Below are 21,090 nucleotides of genomic sequence, written 5' to 3' on the forward strand. Positions count from 1 at the left end.
TTGCCTTGCCCATAGTTGACCAGAAACAGCTAGTGTTGTCATGGGGGAAAGAATACAAACTGCTTTAACCTCTATGGAAAATGGTAAGAGATAGTCCCACGAAAATTAAAAATGTCATTCTGGTCTGGAAGCTAGGAGTGCATGCTTTGCATAGAGGATGCCTGGATTTCATCCCCAGAACTGCATTGAGCAAAGCATCTAGCCAAAAAAAAAAAAAATCCTCAGCATCATCATATGTGTGTCTAGAAGCAATAATATAGTAATTTTATTATAATTAATAAAATAGAACTTCAATAATTCAACATTTTGGCATCTATTTAAGGAATACAAAAACACTAATCAAAAATTTTATGCACGCATGTCACTTGCAGTGTTATTTATTATCAAGATATGAAAAACCTCAATTATCTAATAGGATTTGTATTATGACTAGATAAATATATATTATAACTTTATATTTTATAAATATATATCTTTTATGTTATATACTACTTCTCCGCTATTAATAATGGTGAAATTTGCTTATGTTATAACTTGGATAGAGCTAAAAGGGATCCTGCTAAGTAAAATCAGTCAGAAATGGAAATACAAGTATGGAATGATAGTAATCACATATCCAGAATATAGAGATATATAAAAAATCAAATAATCCTACAACATTAGAAGATCTGAATTGTGAGTATTCTGCTACTGGTGGACAATAATGTTCACCATAAGCATAAATGTGCACACAACTGTAAACTTAAGTCAGTTACAACAAAAACTATATAACACACTGGAAAGGCACTTGTTTTGCATGTGGTTAACCCAGGTTTGATCCATGGCACCCAATTTGTTCCCTCAAGCACCACCAGCACCACCAGTTTGGCCTGGACACAAAAGCTAAACAAAAATAGTACAGTGTTTTTGAATAGCGGTTAGTATTCTACCTACTTACCTTGAACATTATATAATCTTATAAAATAAACAAAAGTCTTGAATAGTTCATTCTACTGAATATTTTAAGTCAGATTTATTTTTTTTCACATATTTGTAAGGAATTTGTGATTCTCGAAACTAGCATTGAAGAATGATGATTTCAATTATGGGCAAGTACCAACTAAACTTCACATATATTAGTGCTATTTTTCTTGCATGTGAAAACTTTAGGAATTCTATTAGGAATTTAGAAATTCTATCTTATTTTTTATTCTATTAAAATAAGTACTAAAGGAAATTCATTACTAGTCTTCAATGACTTAATCTAGTAACACTTTATATGTAAGAATTGATTGAATACATTTGGCACAAAGGAAGAGATCTTGAAAGTTATCACTGTTCCAGCTTTAACTAAGTTAAATCAGGAACAAATAATTCTTGTCTTATATAGAAAAAGGAAAAATAAAGTTAACAAACATGATACAGGTTTATCCTATTATTCAAAAGTAGAAAGAACCTAATTAGTATGTTTTGGCAGGTTATATTTGAAGTCTGGAAATGGTACAACTATTAATTTATACAGAAAAATGTTTATAGAAATAAACAAATATTCTTTAAATAAATCAATATTAGAGTCTTCTATTTTTATACCAAAGAAATCCATTGATAGTTATGAGATCAAGTTGGATAGCAAGAAATAACTAAGAATATTTTGCACAACATTCTTATTGAAATAATTTTAAATTTTTAACAAGTTCCAAGTGCCTATATTCAGTAGCAAAGGAAATTCATTACATACGAAGTTGATAAATATATAAGGCTATTTTATATTATCCATATAAATAGCAATGAAGGATATGGTATGGTAAAATGGTTTACCTTTTAATTTTCTCATTAAATATTTAAAAATACTTTCTAAGGAAGAGATAATGCAGCAGTCAAGGACACTTTGAATCTACTTTCAAAGAGTAAAGTATTCATCTCAATGAAAAAATGCACATATTATAAAAGTATTATAAGTCTCGGACTGAAGCCATAGCACAGCATGTAGGGCATTTGCCTTGCATGTGGCCAACCCAGATTTGATTCCGTCGTCCATCTTGGAGAGCCCGGCAAGCTACCAAGAGTATCCTGCCTGCACAGCAGAGCCTTGCATGCTACCCGTGGCATATTTGATATGCCAAAACAGTAACAAGTCTCACAATGGAAACATTACTGGTGCCCGCTCGAGCAAATTGATAAGCAATGAGACTACAGTGCTACATTACAAATATCAGTGACTATCACTGTCACTGTCATCCCTTTGCTCATTGATTTGCTCAAGCGGGCACCAGCAACATCTCCATCGCAAGACTTGCTACTGTTTTTGGCATATCGAATACGCCACAGGTAGCTTGCCAAGCTCTTCTGTGCAGGCAGGATACTCTCGGTAGCTTGGTGGGCTCTCCGAGAAGGATGGAAAAATCAAACCCAGGTCGGCCACATGCAAGGCAGATGCCCTACCCGCTGTGCTATCACTCCAGTCCATAAATCTCAGTACCATAATAAAAGTTTTTTTTTTTTTTAAAAAAAAAGGAAGAAAGCAGACTGATCTTAGAAACAGAGAGCTTGTGCAGGGCTAAAGTGCTGCTTTACATGCAAGAGAATTCTCGTTCAATCCCTGCCACCATATATGAGAACAGCTAGGAGTGATCCTTAAACATAGGCAAGAATGGTCCCTGAACTCTGTTTAGTGTAGCTCAGAAAGAAGCTATAAGTTGATTGATTTCAAATTTTCAACCCATCGTTCAAGTACTGAAATTTTACTAAATTACTTTTGTTGTTCCAAATTTAGATGGAATTTCATAGAAGTATATTTAACAAAACTACTTTTATTTAAACTGATAAACTGATAAGAACAGATACTACATTTGATTTTAGCCAAAAGGCCGAGAAGCGAGTCTCTTGCCCCGGCACATGGCTGTCTTCACCCGGTCCCCTTGGAGGGGGTGGGTTGATTTTCCCTCCCTGCCCTGAGCAGAGCCCTGGCAACTGAAGACCTCCGCCATGCTCAAAGCACTCACATGCTCAAAAGCCACAGCCATGCTCAAAGCACTCTCCACATGTTCGGATGAGTCTCAGGCATGAAGTAACTGGAGATGAACCCAGGCGTAAGGGACTCAGAGCTGAGATCTCCAAACCTGCTCGGATCAGGGCTGGGCCTACTCCACACAGATCCTCCATTTTCCAGTAGCTAGGCAGCCACAAACCGCCCCTAGTGCCATGTAATCCCATCAACAGCCAAGGTCCAGAGACTATAAAACAAAGTTCTTGAAAGTGCACTGCCTTGTGACCTTTTATAGTCTAGTTCTCTCTCTTGGAGAACCTGGCAAGGTACTGATAGCATCCTGTCCGCACGGCAGAGCCTAGCAAGCTCTCCATGGTGTATTCGATATGCCAAATACAGTCACAATGATGAGTCTCATTCCCCTGACCCGAAAAAGCCTCCAATGCGGCACCACTGGGAAGAATGAGTAAAGAGAGACTGCTAAAATCTCAGGGCTAGGACAAACAGAGACGTTACTGGCACCCACTCAAGCATATCGATGATCAATGGGATGGCAGTGATACAGTGATACTTTTATTCAAAGGAGTTTACCTCTTAACAAAGAGGTCAGGTGAATTTCTATAGCTATGTCTTTTACCTCTCTCAACCACTCCCAACACCAGTGAATTACTAACTACATACCTTTTCAATGTATTGAGGTAGAAGTTTACTGTTCTGTTTGATTTAGTGTAATCTATTTATCCATTGGAACACAAGGTCCTGTAGAAAGTATACTTTTTCTGATCAATGGGGAAAAAAAGAGGATTATTGAAATCAATGAATGACTTATGTACGTAGGGACACAGTTGATTTAATGGAGTCTGTTTAGCGAAAACATTCTGATTAACTGGAAGTCTCTTTCTCATCAGGGAAGGAGAATACTGAAGAACAAATCAGGAACAAATAATTTCTGGGAGGGAGCATTGTGTAGAGATGGACTCATAGCTCATAGTTGGAAAGGGGTTTCAAACTAACTTATTGAGATACCAGTTTGCAAATGGTAGAAAGATGAGTTCCACATATGCCAGTCAACTATATAAAAGTAGAATTCTTTATATTAGATTCTTATTTTTTTTTTTTGGACATACTCAGTGATGCTCAGGGGTTACTCCTGGCTTTTGTGCTCAAGAATTACTGCTGGTGGTGCTGGAGAGACCATATGGGATGCCAGGGATTGAACCCGGGTCGGCCGTGTGCAAAGGCAAACAGCCAACCCGCTGTACTATTGCTTCAGCCCCTGGATTATTTTTTATAATTGGATATTTCTCTTTTCTAAGAGTGCATATATAAAACCGTATATATTATATATGATTCTATTATATATAGTTATACATATCACATACTATAAATAATTTTATTATATATTTATCTTTGTTATGTTTCTGTTTGTTTCTATGATTCTATTATGTATATCTATTATGAATTCATTTATATATGATTTCATTAGATATAATCTTCATGTTATAGAAAAAATGTTAACTTCCTAAATATCTACATCAATATCATTTCAGCTTACAAAAAAACCCACCTATCTTCTTGCTAAATGATATTTTAAAAATTAGGTATATCCAAAGGTCTTTATAATTAATGTGAATATTTATCCTATCTTTTTTCTAGATTACTCCTGTTCCTGGGACACACCCACTTTTAGTTTTTGTGAATCCTAAGAGTGGTGGGAAGCAAGGAGAACGGTATTTATTCTTACATTATTCCTCTCTATGTAAAAGATATATAATTTGAGGAAGGGAGCATTGTGTAGAGATGGACTCATAGCTCATATAAATATATATAATTTATATAATTATAAATATAAAAATATACTAGAAGAGTGTAAGACATGTTTTTTATTTTGAGATTTTGCAATTTAAGAGTTTGAAAATATTAATTTATATGTTTCATAAATTTTAATGAGAAATAGAAGATCATAGTTTCTATATATTATATAGTAATATGATATAATCTTGATGTTCTAGTTGAAATTTTAATATAATGACTTGTTATAAGTATTTTGCTACCATATTAGAATTATCTCTACATTACCAAATTTCTAAACTTTGTTTTTGTTTTGGGGACAGAATGCTCAGCAATTACTCCTGGATTTTAAGAATAATTTAGGATTAACACCAGGCTTTGTACTGAGTACTATATCTCTTAACTAAATAGGATAGAAATTCTTTTACTATAGTGACATAATAATTAGAAATTTATACTTTCACAGTTTTTATTAAATATAAAGGTTGCATTACATTTAGTCATATGAAAGATGAGTAACTAAATGCAGATTAGTTCACTCTTAATATTTAGTCAACTATCTATACTACAGATACTTAGAATAGAACTAACTCTTTAAAAATACATTTCTTAATATTTCATGCTGAAAATTAATGAGAAAGAAGCCACAGGAGGAGAAAATTAGGAATATTTTTTAAACAAATATTCCCTCAAGTCAAAATGCATTTTGCATATAGAAGGACTTTTTATTTTATTTTATTGATTCACTGTGAGATATAGTTACAAGCTTTCATGCTTGAGTTACAATCACACAATGATCAAACACTCATCCCTCCACCAGTGCACATTCCTCACCACCAATTTACTGTATCATTGTCACTGTCATCCCGTTGCTCATTGATTTGCTCGAACGGGCACCGGTAATGTTTCCATTGTGAGACTTGCTGTTACTGTTTTTGGCATATCGAATACGCCACGGGTAGCTTGCCAGACTCGGCCGTTTGGGCAAGATACTCTTGGTATCTTGCCGGGCTCTCCAAGAGGGGTGGAGAAATTGAACCCGGGTCAGCTGCATGCAAGGCAAATGCCCTATCTGCTGTGCTATCACTCCAGCCCCACTAACAATATCCCAAATATACCCCCACCTTTCCCACCCTCCCACTGCCTCCATGGCAGACAATATTGCCCATACTCTCTATTTTTGGGCATTATGGTTTGTAATGCAGATACTGAGAGGTTATCATGTTTGGTCCTTTATCTACTTTCTGCACGTATCTCCCATCCTGACGGATTCCTCCAACCATCATTTTCTTAGTGATTCCTTCTGTATTCAAGCTGTCCTCTCCCCGCCCACTCGTGAGGCGGGCTTCCAACTATGGAGCAATCTTCCTGACCCTTATAGAAGGACTTTAGATCGGGAGAGAGTTTGAGGCTTGGAGCACATCTCATGCTTCTCAGGTCTGCTCTGTGCTTGTGGCTTGGGGAGCTAGTTTCTGGTACTCAGGAAACTAAGTAATACTAAAGGTTTACAAGGGCTCCAGCACTCTGAACTCTCCCAAGGCCTATGGAATGACTCTATATTGATGGCCCATTTTCTCTATATTAAAGTGTATAAAAGTAATTTTTTTAAGTCTGAAAATTGTACTAACACAATAGGTAAATTGAAAATAAAGCTGGAGCAGTAAAGGATATTAGAAGTTTCCATTTGAGTTTCCATTGTTTTTGTCTCTTCATTAACAGCATTCAAATTCAAAGAAAAAATAAATATACCTTTAAAAAGATCGACTGTGAATACAAATACGTGGTTAGGTTTTTTGGTTTGTCTGTTTGTGTGTTTCTGAAAATGTTAGAGACATCACAAACAATGAGTTTTCATTCTGGATTTTTGCTTTGAAAAGTGCTTCTAAGTTGTTTCATACAAGAATGAAACAAATTGACAGGTGGAAATATGTTTCCACATTATTTACTCAGAGAGCAATCCCTGGCTGACCCAGATTCTACTGAAAACCAGGGCTACAGGATAAAAGACACAATCATGCAGGATGTAGGAATTTAGGAGCTGGAGAGAAGGTATAGCAGGTACAGTGCTTGCCTTGCACACAGCCAACCCCAGTCCAGTCCCTGGAGTCACATATGGTCCTCTAAGCCTTGCCAGAAGTGATCTGCGGGTCCAGAGCCAGAAGTAATCCAGCACTGCTGGGTATGTCCCCCAAAACACAAACAAATAAGCTAAAAAGAAATTTTAATCTGTGCCTGTTCAAGTAGCAATTTTATGAACTGACTGACCAAGTTGATTGCTCTTATGGAGTAATTAGGCAGATGAAGTCACATACCTGTGCTTACGTAAGTGTATATGTGGTTACATACTTACATTTGCTTATACATAGGTGTCAATATTCTATTAGGTTTCTCTAATAATCTCTAATTTTTTTAATTTAGAAAAATTTAGAGAGCTATTAAAATTTATATAATATTTTAAATGTTTATCTGAGCCTCAGCCAACCCAGGTTAAATCACCAGCATCTCATTTGGTCTCCTGAGCCTTCTAGATGTCATTCCTGAGATCAAAGCTAGGAATAAACCCTGATATTGCCAGCCCCCAAATAAACAAATAAAAAATGTATTTGAAATCCATTTAAGAAAATAAAGATAACTATAGAGAAAATTCAAAATTCCTATCATATTGAGAGCACAAAAATCATTTTCTTATTTTAAAAATACATTGGCTTTTTAATGACTATTGAGCCGTTTTTTAAAGATTCAATAGTTTCTGAGCTGATAACTTCTAAGAGTATTAATATAAAATCTATTAAATATATTTAATAGCACGGTCATCCCGTTGTTCATGGATTTGCTCGAGTGGGCACCAGTAACATCTCCATTGTGAGACTTATTGTTACTGTTTTTGGCATACAGAATACGCCACAGTTAGCTTGCCAGCTCTGCTGTGGGGGCAGGATAGTCTTGGTAGCTTGCTGGGCTCTCCAAGAGAGATGGAAGAATCAAACCTGGGTTGGCCGCGTGCAAGGCAAACACCCTACCCGTTGTGCTATAGCTCCAGTCCATTAAATATATTTAATGACAGTAATAAATAACTATACCATTAAGAGTGCTATTTACTTTAAGTTTAGGGAGTATTCTAATGTTCTACGATCCGTATTTTTATTTTTATAGAATTTATAGAAAGTTCCAATATCTACTAAATCCTCGTCAGGTTTACAGTCTTTCAGGAAATGGACCAATGCCAGGGTAAGTCTGCTAATTTATGATCATTAACTTATTTAAACCACTAAATTAAAAATGTATTCTGACATACCTAGAAATAACATTGTTTGAAGACAGAATGTAGATCACTATCAAAAATATCAAGTATCAGCTTTTAAATAGATATGGTTTATACAGAGCAGGTTTTGGTGTTAAATGTAACATAACATGTATAAGTATAAATTATAAAATAAATTTTAAAAAGCATTCTCATTCTTAAAAATGAATTTGCTCAATATAAAATTTATATGGTGCTATATTATTGATATATGTTAATAATATTCAGTTAACTAAACTAGACTCTCATAGCTGAATCCATTTCTTTTGTCTACTCCTTTCTGTCTGAAAGGCAGGGCTTTCAGATGCAGAGAGAGAAGTGATGTGTATGATCTCTGTAAAATAGAGAGAGCACACACCACAGAACAGCCCCCTTTACAAGTAACAAAATCAGAATCTGTAGGATCAAGTACAGATGACTAACTAGCTGAGGCAGCCCTGGGAACTAACAGTCTAGATCATGCTAAGCAAAAGTAGACATAATATTAACATCGAAGCATTTTGCTTTCTAAAACCAAAAGAATTATATTGATAGCTATTTCAGTAAACTTTACTCAAAACTTTAAAGCCACTCATAGAATTAATTTCAAAATGGTGTGTTTTGGAAAATATATGAAATTTGAGGAAGAAATAAAACAATTAAAAGGCTGGTCCTATGGGAGTTGTTGTTGCTAAGATGAGTTTATGTTTATTGCTTTTGAAGTTTTTGTTTCTCCACTTAACTTTCAAGTCCAAATCGGAAATACATTTATCTGACCATCTGTTATCTTACATAATAACCCTGGCTACTATGTAATAACCCTGGCTACTTTGTGAAGAGGTATATATAGAATTTCTTGTCACAAATGTATCTAAAGTGTTTATTTTCTCAAAGCTAAATGAAAATGCTGTAACTGCAATCTAGGGGACAAAAATTGAATTATTGGTGGAAATAAACTTTAGTCCACCATGGTCTCACCCTTGGGTAGTTTTTCAATATCCCCACTTTTTTTTTAAATCATGTAAGTTGAAAAATTATCAGTAAATGTATTGATGCCATTAAATAATTATTCCAAACCACAACATGCTCTTAAGTTGCAGGCTGCCCAAAGTATCATGTATTTACTACTTTTGTTTTGAATTCTGGTGTCTAAATATAATTCTGGACATGAATACATATATATATTTTTAATTTTAAGTAAGAGTATTTTGTAGTTAATTTTAAAACATTTATTTTAAATGACAAAAATTTGTTATTTTGTTTTTATATTAAGTGAGTAGAGACATACAAATTTAACTACAGATATACATTTTATTATCCATTATTTTAATGTCAAGTCTATAATTTTGGTTTGCAACTGTTTAAAGGGTATATCTGGAACATAAAACGGGGTTTCTCCCGGTATGGCAACTGCTTAGAAATGTTTACTAGTGCAATGACCCACATATGTTTACCTAACAAGTCCAAGTCTTTGAAAGGAGTGTTTGTATAAGGCTGGATTAAATTCTCCCTTACTTTGCATATTACTATGGTTGTACATGACACTATTAATGCTGTTTATAGATTTTCAACCTTTAACCAGATACTTTATATCTTTTTCAGTTCTTTTCATCTTAGGTTACAGAAGTCACCATATCGCTTTCTCTAACAATAAACTGGGCAGATAGTATATGTTCCACGTTTTCTTTTCCTTTGCTGTAGTGACTAGCAGTTTTTCAGATATTGGTTCTTTGTTGACTTGGCTCACAAGTGTAGACAGAGAGAGAGTGTGTACCCCCACTGACTTATTTTTCCATGACTCCCTTAAAGTGAATGACTTTTTAAAAAGCCTCTGTAATATCTGCCACCAAGATTTTGAATTGTTTGTTACTATATGCAGCCGACCCAGGTTTGATTCCTCTGCTCCTCTCGGAGAGCCCGGCAAGCTACCGAGAGTATCTTGCCCCCACGGCAGAGCCTGGCAAGCTACCCATGGTGCATTCGATATCCCAAAAACAGTAACAACAAGTCTCACAATGGTGATGTTACTGGTGCCCACTCTAGCACATTGATGAGCAACAGGATTACAGTGATACAGTGACAGTTCCTATATGTAACCTAGACTTACAACTAAAGGAATGATTGGAGTAGAGATCCTTTTAGAAATCCTTTTAGCAAACGTATTTCTCCTTGAGGTTTATACCAGTTAACATCAGATCTTATTTTTTACCTTGTTCGTCTGTTCATATACACATGTGCATATACACAGTCATGCACACAGAGATTATTTAGTTTTCCTACCGATTCTCCTGTGAATAGTAAATATCTCAGAGAGAGTAAAAATAAAAGTAAAGCTTAATTCATTTTTTTTGGAGAGGTACATACCAAGTGATGCTCAGGGCTTACTTAGAGATCATTTCTGGCATGCTCAGCGGAACATATACAGCACTGGGAATCCAGACTGGATTCAGTCACATTCAAGCAAAGGATCTTCACTGCTGTATTATTGGTCTAGCTTTGAGGCTCAGTTCTTAATTACTAGGGTAATCAAGTCCTTAAAGAAGTGAATAATGTCACTTCAGCCTCCATATTCAGATGATAGTCTACTGTTCCACCTAAAATTCTAAAATTTGTGAACTATGAAAATTTACAGTAAGTTAATGTCCTAAGCTTGTTTCTGGCTTAATTAATTGATTGTCTAAAATTTCAGCACCCTTTGTTTGATATTAAAACCTCTAAACCATGACAGTTCAAAGCCAACTGAGTAGCAAAATATTTGAAAGTATTTGTGTTAACCAGTGTTCTTCATAGAAACAAACTGGTACAACAGATATCATTTATTATAAGAAATTGGTTCAGGTGTTAATGGAGGCTGACATGTACAACATTTATATAGTTGAAGCTCCAAATTGGATTTGAAGTCTGAAAAGATATGCTATAGACAAAAATCTAATATTTCAATTCCAAAGCAATCAATAGGATTTTCTATTTGAAGCCATCTGCTGATTAGATGTGCCCTACTGTATGATAACATCAGTTTGTTCTTTTTCCTTCACCCTTTCTCCTCCACCTGAAAGGAACTTAGGTTTACTGAGTAACACCAATCAAAATACTCCCGAAGTACTCCCATTTCCTTGGCATTTATCTTAACTTCTTCTTTGTGTTCTGCTTCCCCTGTCTATTAATCACTCATTTCCCCTAGCCAGAACCTGTGATTTGTAAAGTCAAAATCTACAGAGATCTCTGGATTTCTATTTGTAAGTGAAATATTGCTTTTCTCTTTCCCTATGTGCTTTGCATAGTTAATGCTATGTTTTTACAACTTAGGAGTTAATTGACTCCAAATTTACTCCTGAGCATCTGTCATATTTACTCAACTTAAGCCTCAGTTGCTCTTAGTTCCTAGCACCCCCAAAACAGGGTCTTGCTGAAAGCACTGAATGGACCCAGGGCAAGCTGTAAGCTACCCTGGAATCAAAACGTAACAGGCCAAGTGCCAAAAAACTTATAATAAGCTAAGAGCACAGTCCTGGATGAATTATGTCATGATCCAAAGAGAAGTGACTGGACAAGGACCCTGCCAGAATTAGAAAGGACTAATCTGGCCTGAGGACTGTAGTCTGGGATCTATAGTGAAATATTCCCAAGAGAGCCACCCTTTAAGCTTAATATATCTCTTACTGTGTCCATACCAAATAACTAGAAAGATTATTAAGAAGTAAATTTAAGATGACTGTTTAAATGGTTATGGACTAAGGAAAGAAGAAATACACCTTTGAATGAAATTCTGCCCTTGAGCTGATCTCCTAGCAGGATGAGATCTTTGTCTTAGAAGAGGTTCCCCAGAAGGAAGGACTTTACATGTGTTGATTATGATATGGGATCTCTGTGTGGTTGCTACCCTCACACTTGGGAGTTTGGGCTCTTGACCAGGCTACAATACTGGGCTCAGGGAGACTAGCATGGAGAAAGTAAGAGATGGGACTGAGGGGCAATGTGAGACTGAATTGGGGCGCTTAGTGAGATTGGAATAGCTGCACAGGGAGAATGGAATGAATGGTGAGACAGGGATTGACATAAATGGCGACTGATCACCAATCAGCTTGGCAGACCTGTTCCCTCCCTTATACATCTGATGGTGGCAGGGGCAGGCTGGAGTGAGAATTGGAAGTGAGAATTGGAGTGAGAAATGGAGTGGCTCATAACCAACCAACACACGTGACGACTGCACACACACACAGTTTGTGAACACAGATCTGGCGTGTGTTCTCAGGATACCTATAAAGGTATTACAAAGTCATTATAATAAGGTCATTATAAAGAACATGCTTTATATTGTTTGTTGATTTAACTGGGAATTACTTTCAAAAGTACCCTCATAAAAGCACAGTAAAATTTTCACCAACCTATGACACTGTCCAGTTCATAAATAAAATGAAGCTTACAATAAGTGATACATATAATTAGGGATTTTTTAAAATTTTTATATAGCCTTTTCCTTTGAGTTCCAGAAACATGTTATGTAATTGTGTAAAGCAGCATCAGATATTGAAATGAAATACAGAGATAGATGTTTTCGTTTTTGTTTTCCTTTAGATTTAACTTTAGTTCTAGTGACCAAAGAGCAAGTTCAAAATGCTGGTGAGCACACTTGATGTGTGCGTGGCATGAAGGTTAAATTCCAAGTACTGCATGACTTACCTAGCCTGGTTACATTTGTCTCCAATGACCCTAGTAACTAGGGAGAACTTTCAAGCAAACAAAAAAAACGAAATAGCATGAAGTGCCAACAAAAGCTACCCAGAGATCTGTGGTTTCAACTCTGGCTTGAAATATTTCATTGATGATAAAATGATGCACATGTCAGAGAGACATATTCTATCTTTTCCTTTGCTTCATTAATTTGTTATAGTACATATTATAATGGGTTGGAGCTATAGCACAATAGCACAGCGGTAGCTACCCAGCCTGGATTTGATTCCTCCACCCCTCTCGGAGAGCCCGGCAAGCTACCCATGGTGTATTGATATGACAAAAACAGTAACAACAAGTTTCACAATGGAGACATTACTGGTGCCCACTCAAGCAAATTGATGAGCAACAGGATGAAGGTGACAATGACATATTATAATATATAATTATATTATATATTGCAAATTGTTATATAATTCTTAGACTGTTTAAAAATATGCTGTAACTCTATAATTAGTTCCTCATGATTTAGTGATATTTATGTACTCTCCCAATATGTTAACTTCCTGTATCAGGTTTTTAAGTTTAGCTTGTAGCTGACTTGAGTTTGTAGTTTCATCTTATTTGCTAAAAGAATGCCTGCTTCTCTGATTCCAGTTATCATGCTACCTCCCTAATTGCAGACCTGCATTTCAGTTAACGAAATGCTCCTTGTTGTTATCCTGGAGGCAAATGCCATAGGAGCAAATCTAAAAGATGCTGCAATGACTATGCTGTGATCCTTCAAATATACTGAGGGTCAGCCTGCTCAATTATTTAATCATCACTTCTCTCTTGTTTCTCTTGTTTCCCTGTTGTCCCTAATTCTGGATCTTTCCAGATAGCTCCTTTTTCAATGTTACCATATATATGTATATATATATATATATATATATATACACACACACATATATATACACACATATATATATACATATATACACACATACATATATACACATATATGTGTATTTATATACATACTATATATTTATAGCAATTGATTTCATTTTTAAAGGTCACTCATAAAGGTCTCACTATTATACCTATATATTTTGTTATAAATCTTGTTATATCTGAGACCTGAACAAAAGCTTCAAATTGTTAAGGAAACATAAATTTCAACCCAACTCTACTGGAAATTAAGGAATAAAAAGGTTATTTTGTAATGTAAATCTGAAGTGCTGAACTCCCCTTTCATTCTTTATAATTAATAATAAAATATGATGCAGATGGTTTTGCGAGCTTCGATTCCACCCATAAATGTGTAAAGCATTCCGTCTCTGCCAATATCACTAGTGTGATTAAGTTTGAAAATCAATGTATGTTTCTATATTAAGAATACTTGCTTTTACAAAAGCAACAACCAAAAGTGCATATTGCTACAATGAAAAAATCCATATTAATTCCTTGCCTTGTAGGAGAATCCTCTCTAGGTTTCGGGGTGTTACAACACTGTAAGCACTCTCCACTTATATCAACAATGGATTATACATTTAAAAATGTTGAAAATATGAACTTGTTAAGTTTTTCAAAGAAAGGGGAGTAGTTGGCTATGCAATTAGGAAGACTGCAAGTGCTACTATTTAAAGTTCATTACTTATCCAAATTCCCTGAGCACTCAATAACAAAAAATAATATTTTATCCTTAACTTGCTTTTTGGAAACCGTTTATTTAAGTCTAAGATTAACCTGTTCCTTATTTCATGTTACAAAATCATGTTTCAATGCACAATACTTTCAGCTGAGTATCTTCAGTTTGCAATTTTCACAGTCTGCCCAGCAAGATCCCTTCTACAACATTACCACAGGACACAAATGACAGTGTTTTACTAATCAATTAAAATAAGAAAACTCAGAGCATATGATTATCTCAGGATAGAATGGTAATAGAATAGTTCTCTTCTATGTTAGAATGATAACAAGACAGTGTAATCCACACTCAAATAATATAGTGTTGCAACAACTGACATAGTAAAATGACAGTTTAACATTAACCACAGACAACAATATACAAATTGATTCAATGTACACTTATTCACTGACTACAAGATGCAGGAACAAGTTCTAGAACTTCCAGTCCAATTTTAGCAAAAGACAGTCATTAATCCTTGTGACCTTATATTTTAGCAATAACTTTACACATTAGACTAATATATGCTTATGTCAGAAAACGGTAAATAGAATGCCCATTAGTAGGAGGTGTGCTGTGGTTGTTACTTTTAAAAAGCTAAGCAGTAAAGAACTTACTGAATATAAAAATAAAGATGACGTCAAGAGCAATAGTACAGCAGGTAAGTTACTTGCACTGCCCCATAGCCGACCAGGGTTGGATCCCAAGTAATAATCCTGGATCCAATCCTGAGTCCACTTCTGGGTTCCCAGGATTTTTCTGGAGACCCAGAAAACTCTCCAGAAAAATCCTTCCAGGAGCAATCTCTGACCCCAGAGCCAGGAGTAATCCCTGAGCACTGATGGGTGAGACCCAAGAAACAAAATAAATAAATTAAATTAAAAGAAAGGATATGAAGGGCAAATGATTCTGTCATATCGCTGAAGAACAGTTAAGGCACAGGAAGGAACAGAGGCAAAAGCATTAGGATAAGAGAGTTTTGACATGATTTGGAATATTAATACAATGGCCATGATGAGTTGAGCAGAATGGATAGTAGTTTCAAATTGGACAATATTGGTGAGGAAGGTCAGATAGAGTTTTAGAAATACTGTGACTACAAAAATTTAGTTTTCTAATATTCCTCTGATTTTTTTTGGTGTTTCAGCTCCCCACCCCAGTTTAAAATTTAATTTGTCCAGAAGTTTGTTATTATTGTTGTTGTTTATTTGTTTGTGTCTATGTGTGTCTGTTTTCGTGTTTAGTCCTTATTTGTTTGTTTTTTGGGCCACATTCAGCTTTTCTCAGGGGTTTCTCCTGGATCTGTCCCTCAGAAATCACTCCTGCTGGCTCAGGGAACCATAAACTGGTTGGTCATGTGCAAGGCAAGCACCCTACCCAATGTACCATTCCTGGTCCCTGAGGAGTTTTGTATTATTAAGTATCATGATTAATGGGTACATTATAAAATATGGTGGCGATCATGACAGCTCTGAAGTCTGCACATCACTTTATTCTCTTTTATTATATTATTTATTAGAACATAAGAAATATACTTGCAAAATTTACAGAGTTCCCTTTAAACATAAACCATTACATTTGAAACTTTAAAAAAGTTATTTTTCTAGATTTGCGGGCATACAAATGAAAAGAACAATTTCTGAAATATAATGTGCAGATAATTCAAAAGTCAAATCAAGTGTTTACTGTCGAATCTGATAGCCCACCGATGTATCATTATCACCACCTGTTATATAGTATCCTGTGCCTTGCATCTCTCTGTGTAATGCGGAGGAACAAATCTGCCCACCAGCTTTGGAGATTGTTGAAAATCAGATGCTAACATTGCATAAAATATGTGTGAGACAGAGAATATGTGCTGTACAGCCAAGAGCATTTTGTGAATCACACTCTTCTCCAGTATTTTTAAATGAAACTTGTAGCTTATATCTTAAGTGTTTATGTTTTATAACAAATTTTTATTGTGCAATAAGGCTTTAAACAATAATAGCTCAAAATGGGAATACATATCAAATGAAGTTGCAAATTTTTATATTTAAGAAGAGTTGATAAGTCTATAATTTATAAGAAATATTTATCATAATATACTCAATGGTGGGAGATCTAGTGGAATCTATGACAATGTGAAAACCATAACTACAAAATATGCTAAAGAGAATTAGTATTTATATCAAATTAATAACAAATTTTCTACTTGAAGGCAATTAAACTCCAGCAAATCCCTTTACACATCACTCTTTGAAGCATAATTTTCATTTAGAACAAATAACTATTTGAAATGTTCTAAATTAGCATTCATTTTCAATTCCAAGTTTTCATGTGTGTGTGTGTCAGGGAAATGATTGCTGTTGATATTTTGACTCCATTAACTGTAGAAAATTTTGAAAAGATCGAGTAATGTAATTTTTATATGAGAATGATCAAAATACTTTAAATAGAAGATCAGTTTATTTCAATCATGATTTCAATGCATAAAATTTATGGACATTAAATTTTATCGAGTTTTAGAAGATAATTTGAATGGATATCCATCGTTGGGCATGACTGATAATAGTATCATAAACTCAGTTTTCAAAGTTCAAGACTATTGACATAATTATGTGTTTCTGTGGTAATATGTAAAAATTTTGGTAGAGTATGTCACTGTGAAAAAAATTGTTTCTTGCCAAAACAAGAAACACATTAGTGCTAGAGAGATAGTTGGGGGAAGGGTTAAGACACTTGCCTTACAAGTGGCCGTGCCCCATCCTGTCTTCCACACCACATGGCTTCACAGGCATCACCAGCATGAACTCCTGAACACAAAGCTACCACTCTGCTCAAACAGTCAAGTTCAAAAGAAATAAGTAGATACAAACATGTGCTTTGAATTGTTCTTGGTGTGGGATACGCATATCAATAATAATCACATTTAAGTAGAATTTTATGTTCTAATAATTAAGATAAGGACCTTAATTATCATGATGTCAACATGTGTACATGCACATCACTGTATCACTGTATCACTGTCATCCCATTGCTCACCGATTGGCTTGAGCGGGCACATCTCCATTGTGAGACTTCTTGTTACTGTTTTTGGAATATCGGATATGCCACGGGTAGCTTGCTAGGCTCTGCTGTGTGGGCGGGATACTTTCCGTAGCTTGCTGTGCTCTTCGAGATGGACGGAGGAATTGAACCCGGGTTGGCTGCATGCAAGGCAAACACCCTACCACTGTCCTATCGCTCCAGCCCATACATGTACATACACAGATTATTTAGTTTTACTGATTGTACTGTCAAAGAGAAATCTCTTTTAAGGACAGAAAGTAAAGATCAATTCACTTTCTGGGAGGGCACTATACCCAGTGGTACTCAGGCCTTATTTAGAGGTTATATGCTCCGGGACCATAGGCAGCGCTGGCATCTAAATTTGGTTCAGCCTCATCAAGGCAAGGATCGTCACTGCTGTATTATTGCTCCAGTCTCGAGACCCAGTTCTTAAGTTAAAGAAATAAAGTCCTTTAAGTATCTCTTAAAGGTATTCCTGCAGCAGCAATATTATATGATAGCCTACTATTTTATCTAAAATTTTGGAATTCATGAAATTTGAAAGTTTATGATATGTAATACAGAATAAATCAGTATATAGAATCTATAATTTCATATATCTTCATGTGTCCACAAAAATAATGTAGTTAGTGACGTCAGCAAGTATGGAGTTATTCAGTTATCCAGTTTGAGCTCCAGCACCATCACTGGGTACTTCTTGAAGGCCCAGTGTGTACCACTGGATTGGCCTCTTTCCTCTGTACCACAGAACCTGAGTGATCCAACATGCTCATTCTCCAGCATTAAATCATAGGCCTGGTAGGCTGAGTTTCTTCTAGAGCAGCCCATAGCCACCTAGTACCACTTGGGAATACCAAATCACAAAAGAAATAAAGAAAAAAACCTTCAATGAAGAGAGAAATAATTTAGTAATAAATAATCTGTGAATAGACCAATGCTCTCCCTGCCCTCATGGGAGAGCCTGGCAAGCTCCTCGTGGCATATTCATATGCCAAAACTAGTAACAATGCTGGGTCTCATTCCCCTGACCCTGAAAGAGCCTCAATGCAGTATCATTGGGAAGGACAAGTAAAGAGAATCTTCTAAAATCTCAGGGCTAGGACAAATGAAGACATCACTGAGACTGCTAGAGAAAATCGACGGTCAATGGGATGATGATAATGATGATGAGATCAATGTAACACAGACAAATTTACTCCTGAAATAAATCCAATGAAACAGGTGCTATCCATTTAATTTAAAGATAAGGAAACTGAGGCTTAACATGATGAGCTAATATTCCAAGGCACTTTTAAATGAATGAAGGGATTACAAAATTAGCAAAAACTGCTGAGATTAAGATGTTGAAATAAAGAGGTCAATTTTTCAACTCATTTCGTAAATAATTTACAGAATTATTTACTGTCAAGGTGGTCTTGACAGTCACATGGGTTTTATATTTGAAGATAGGATGCTACTAAATGATGATAATTTTTAATGAAAACTTAAGTGAATCATAGATGAAACATCATCATGGAATAGAATAACATTGGTGAGTCAAATGGATGGTTAGACTTTTTTGACCAAAAATAAGTTAGATATGTGGTAAATATTCCAGCTATTGGAATATTTTGAAATTTTCATAGACTTCATTCATGAAATGTTAACCACAAATTACCCACATAGAATAGATCCATTAGTACTGAAATGCAACTGCATAATATAATTCAGGAAGGATTAAAATGTTTTATTTTAACTCTAAAAGAAATTTAAACAAGGCTGTAAGACTTTTTCTTTTAAAAATTTCACTAGAAATTGATTTTACATGTATTGTTCCAATTTTAAGGAGCTTCTAACGTTGTCTAACTAATTCCTAAGATGAAATAACACTGAAACTCATTTTATTATGGAATAAATTTTATGAATAATTAGAGGTGGCATGAGAAATAAAGTATTTCATGTTGATGAATACAGATACAGTTTCTAAGTAAAATTAGCAAATCAAATATTCCTTTCTAGAAATATTACTTTTAAGTGTTCAATTTGGTTGCATAAAAAGACTGTAAGAACGGTTTGATAATGCAGCCATTTATATTTGTATATTTGCATATTTAACATTAAAGTCCAAATGTATTAAACTAAAAAAAAAGATACAAGGCCAATTAAGATAGTGTAGGAGATAAGGTGGTGCCTGCCTTGTGGTCTGTTCATCCTGGTCTGAATCTGGATTCAGCACCTCATATGCTCCCAGGAGTACTGTCAGTCATGACAGTGACTCCTGAGCATAGAACCAGGAGTAGTTCCTGGGCATAGCCAGGTAAGTTTAAAAAAAAAAAAAAATGAAAATAGTACAAAATCAGAATAGTGCCCACTAGTGAATGAAGAGAAGTACTACTGAGAATTCTCACATACAAATGTAACTATATGTGTTATTAAAAATGATTTTAATTTTTGGGTATGTGATTGGTCCATGAATATTTACTATATTTCTCATAATGTAAACCAGTCAATGAGAAATAGACTGAAATAATATATTCCAATCTGTATAACAAAGTGTAAATTTCCCAGTATAGTATTTAAAGAAGTGCATTACAATTCTATGCCCTAAATATTCATGCTCTGATTATCACATGGTAGAATTTTAATTAATATCAAAGCATGTTTTATTTATACTACTTTAATAAAAATATTTTAATGGTACTAATTTACATGAAAATCATAACTCATTCTATGTAATTTATAAAATAATAGAATTCAATGGATAAAAGGGTAAAGCTTTGAAGATGATGTTCATGGAAATCGTCATGCAACTCCTATAAACCTACAATAACGTAATCAACCCACTGGTAATCAGAGAAGTGTGAGTTTGCAGGAGTGGCACAGTGCTGCCTTTTAGCTATTATTCTGAAGAAATGTTATGTATTTTTTTATATGTAGTGATATAGGATTTCAAGTAATGGACACATTTTCTCTATTCTTAGAGTCATTCAGTGGACAATGATGTAGTGGAACACTTTATTTTGAGATTAGTCTTAAGAAGGACCCATGCTCACCTAAATGTTACTTCAGATAATATTAACTGCAATAGCTATTGTCTGGATTAGTGAAGCACTATAAACACTTAAAATGTATAAGATAAATAATGCATTTATGGGATATATAGCCTATATAAAGTGTTTATATTCAACACTATGTACTGTCAGAGAAATAGCTTGGTTATTTATTATAAGAAAAAATGCACAAAAATCAATTGGACAAATTAATATAAAATATGTATAGTAAAATTATATGTATATATATTCTATTAAAACATACCATGTTGGGTGATTAATATTTCCTTTATATTTACATTTAAAAAGGGCTGCTTCTGGTGGAAGGTGGGTGATATGATATATTGAATTTAAGTCAGAAGGAAACCCTTAAACACTTGAGTAGGATCCCCAAATACAGCTTAATTAATTTTTCCCAGACACAGAAAAAAAAATTGTATGAAGTATATTTACTATCAAATAGTTACATTTCTATAATTTATATACATAAACCATATATAATTTCTATAATATATTCCAAAAGTTTATTAATAAAAAGATTATATGAAATGGTTTGGCATAATATATGTCACTTTTAAATTTATGTGAATTGCAGATCACCTCTAGTAGAATATCTTAATAAAAATATTAC

The 21,090-nt window shown here is 34.7% G+C and overlaps 1 protein-coding gene and 1 pseudogene across 2 annotated transcripts in view; one reads left to right on the forward strand and one right to left on the reverse strand.

Moving 5' to 3' along the window:
- DGKB (diacylglycerol kinase beta) overlaps positions 1–21,090 on the forward strand; it is a 743,388-nt gene that overhangs the window by 286,607 nt on the left and 435,691 nt on the right. For both annotated transcript variants that reach the window (XM_055124198.1, XM_055124199.1), the window contains 2 exons: positions 4,622–4,695; positions 7,910–7,984. In XM_055124198.1, coding sequence (XP_054980173.1) covers positions 4,622–4,695; positions 7,910–7,984 — 149 coding nt within the window. The remainder of the gene's footprint in view (positions 1–4,621; positions 4,696–7,909; positions 7,985–21,090) is intronic.
- On the reverse strand, positions 2,753–2,858 carry LOC129401125 (U2 spliceosomal RNA; annotated as a pseudogene).

The sequence above is a fragment of the Sorex araneus genome, chromosome 1 (assembly GCF_027595985.1).
Source record: "Sorex araneus isolate mSorAra2 chromosome 1, mSorAra2.pri, whole genome shotgun sequence".
NCBI classification, from domain to species: domain Eukaryota; kingdom Metazoa; phylum Chordata; class Mammalia; order Eulipotyphla; family Soricidae; genus Sorex; species Sorex araneus.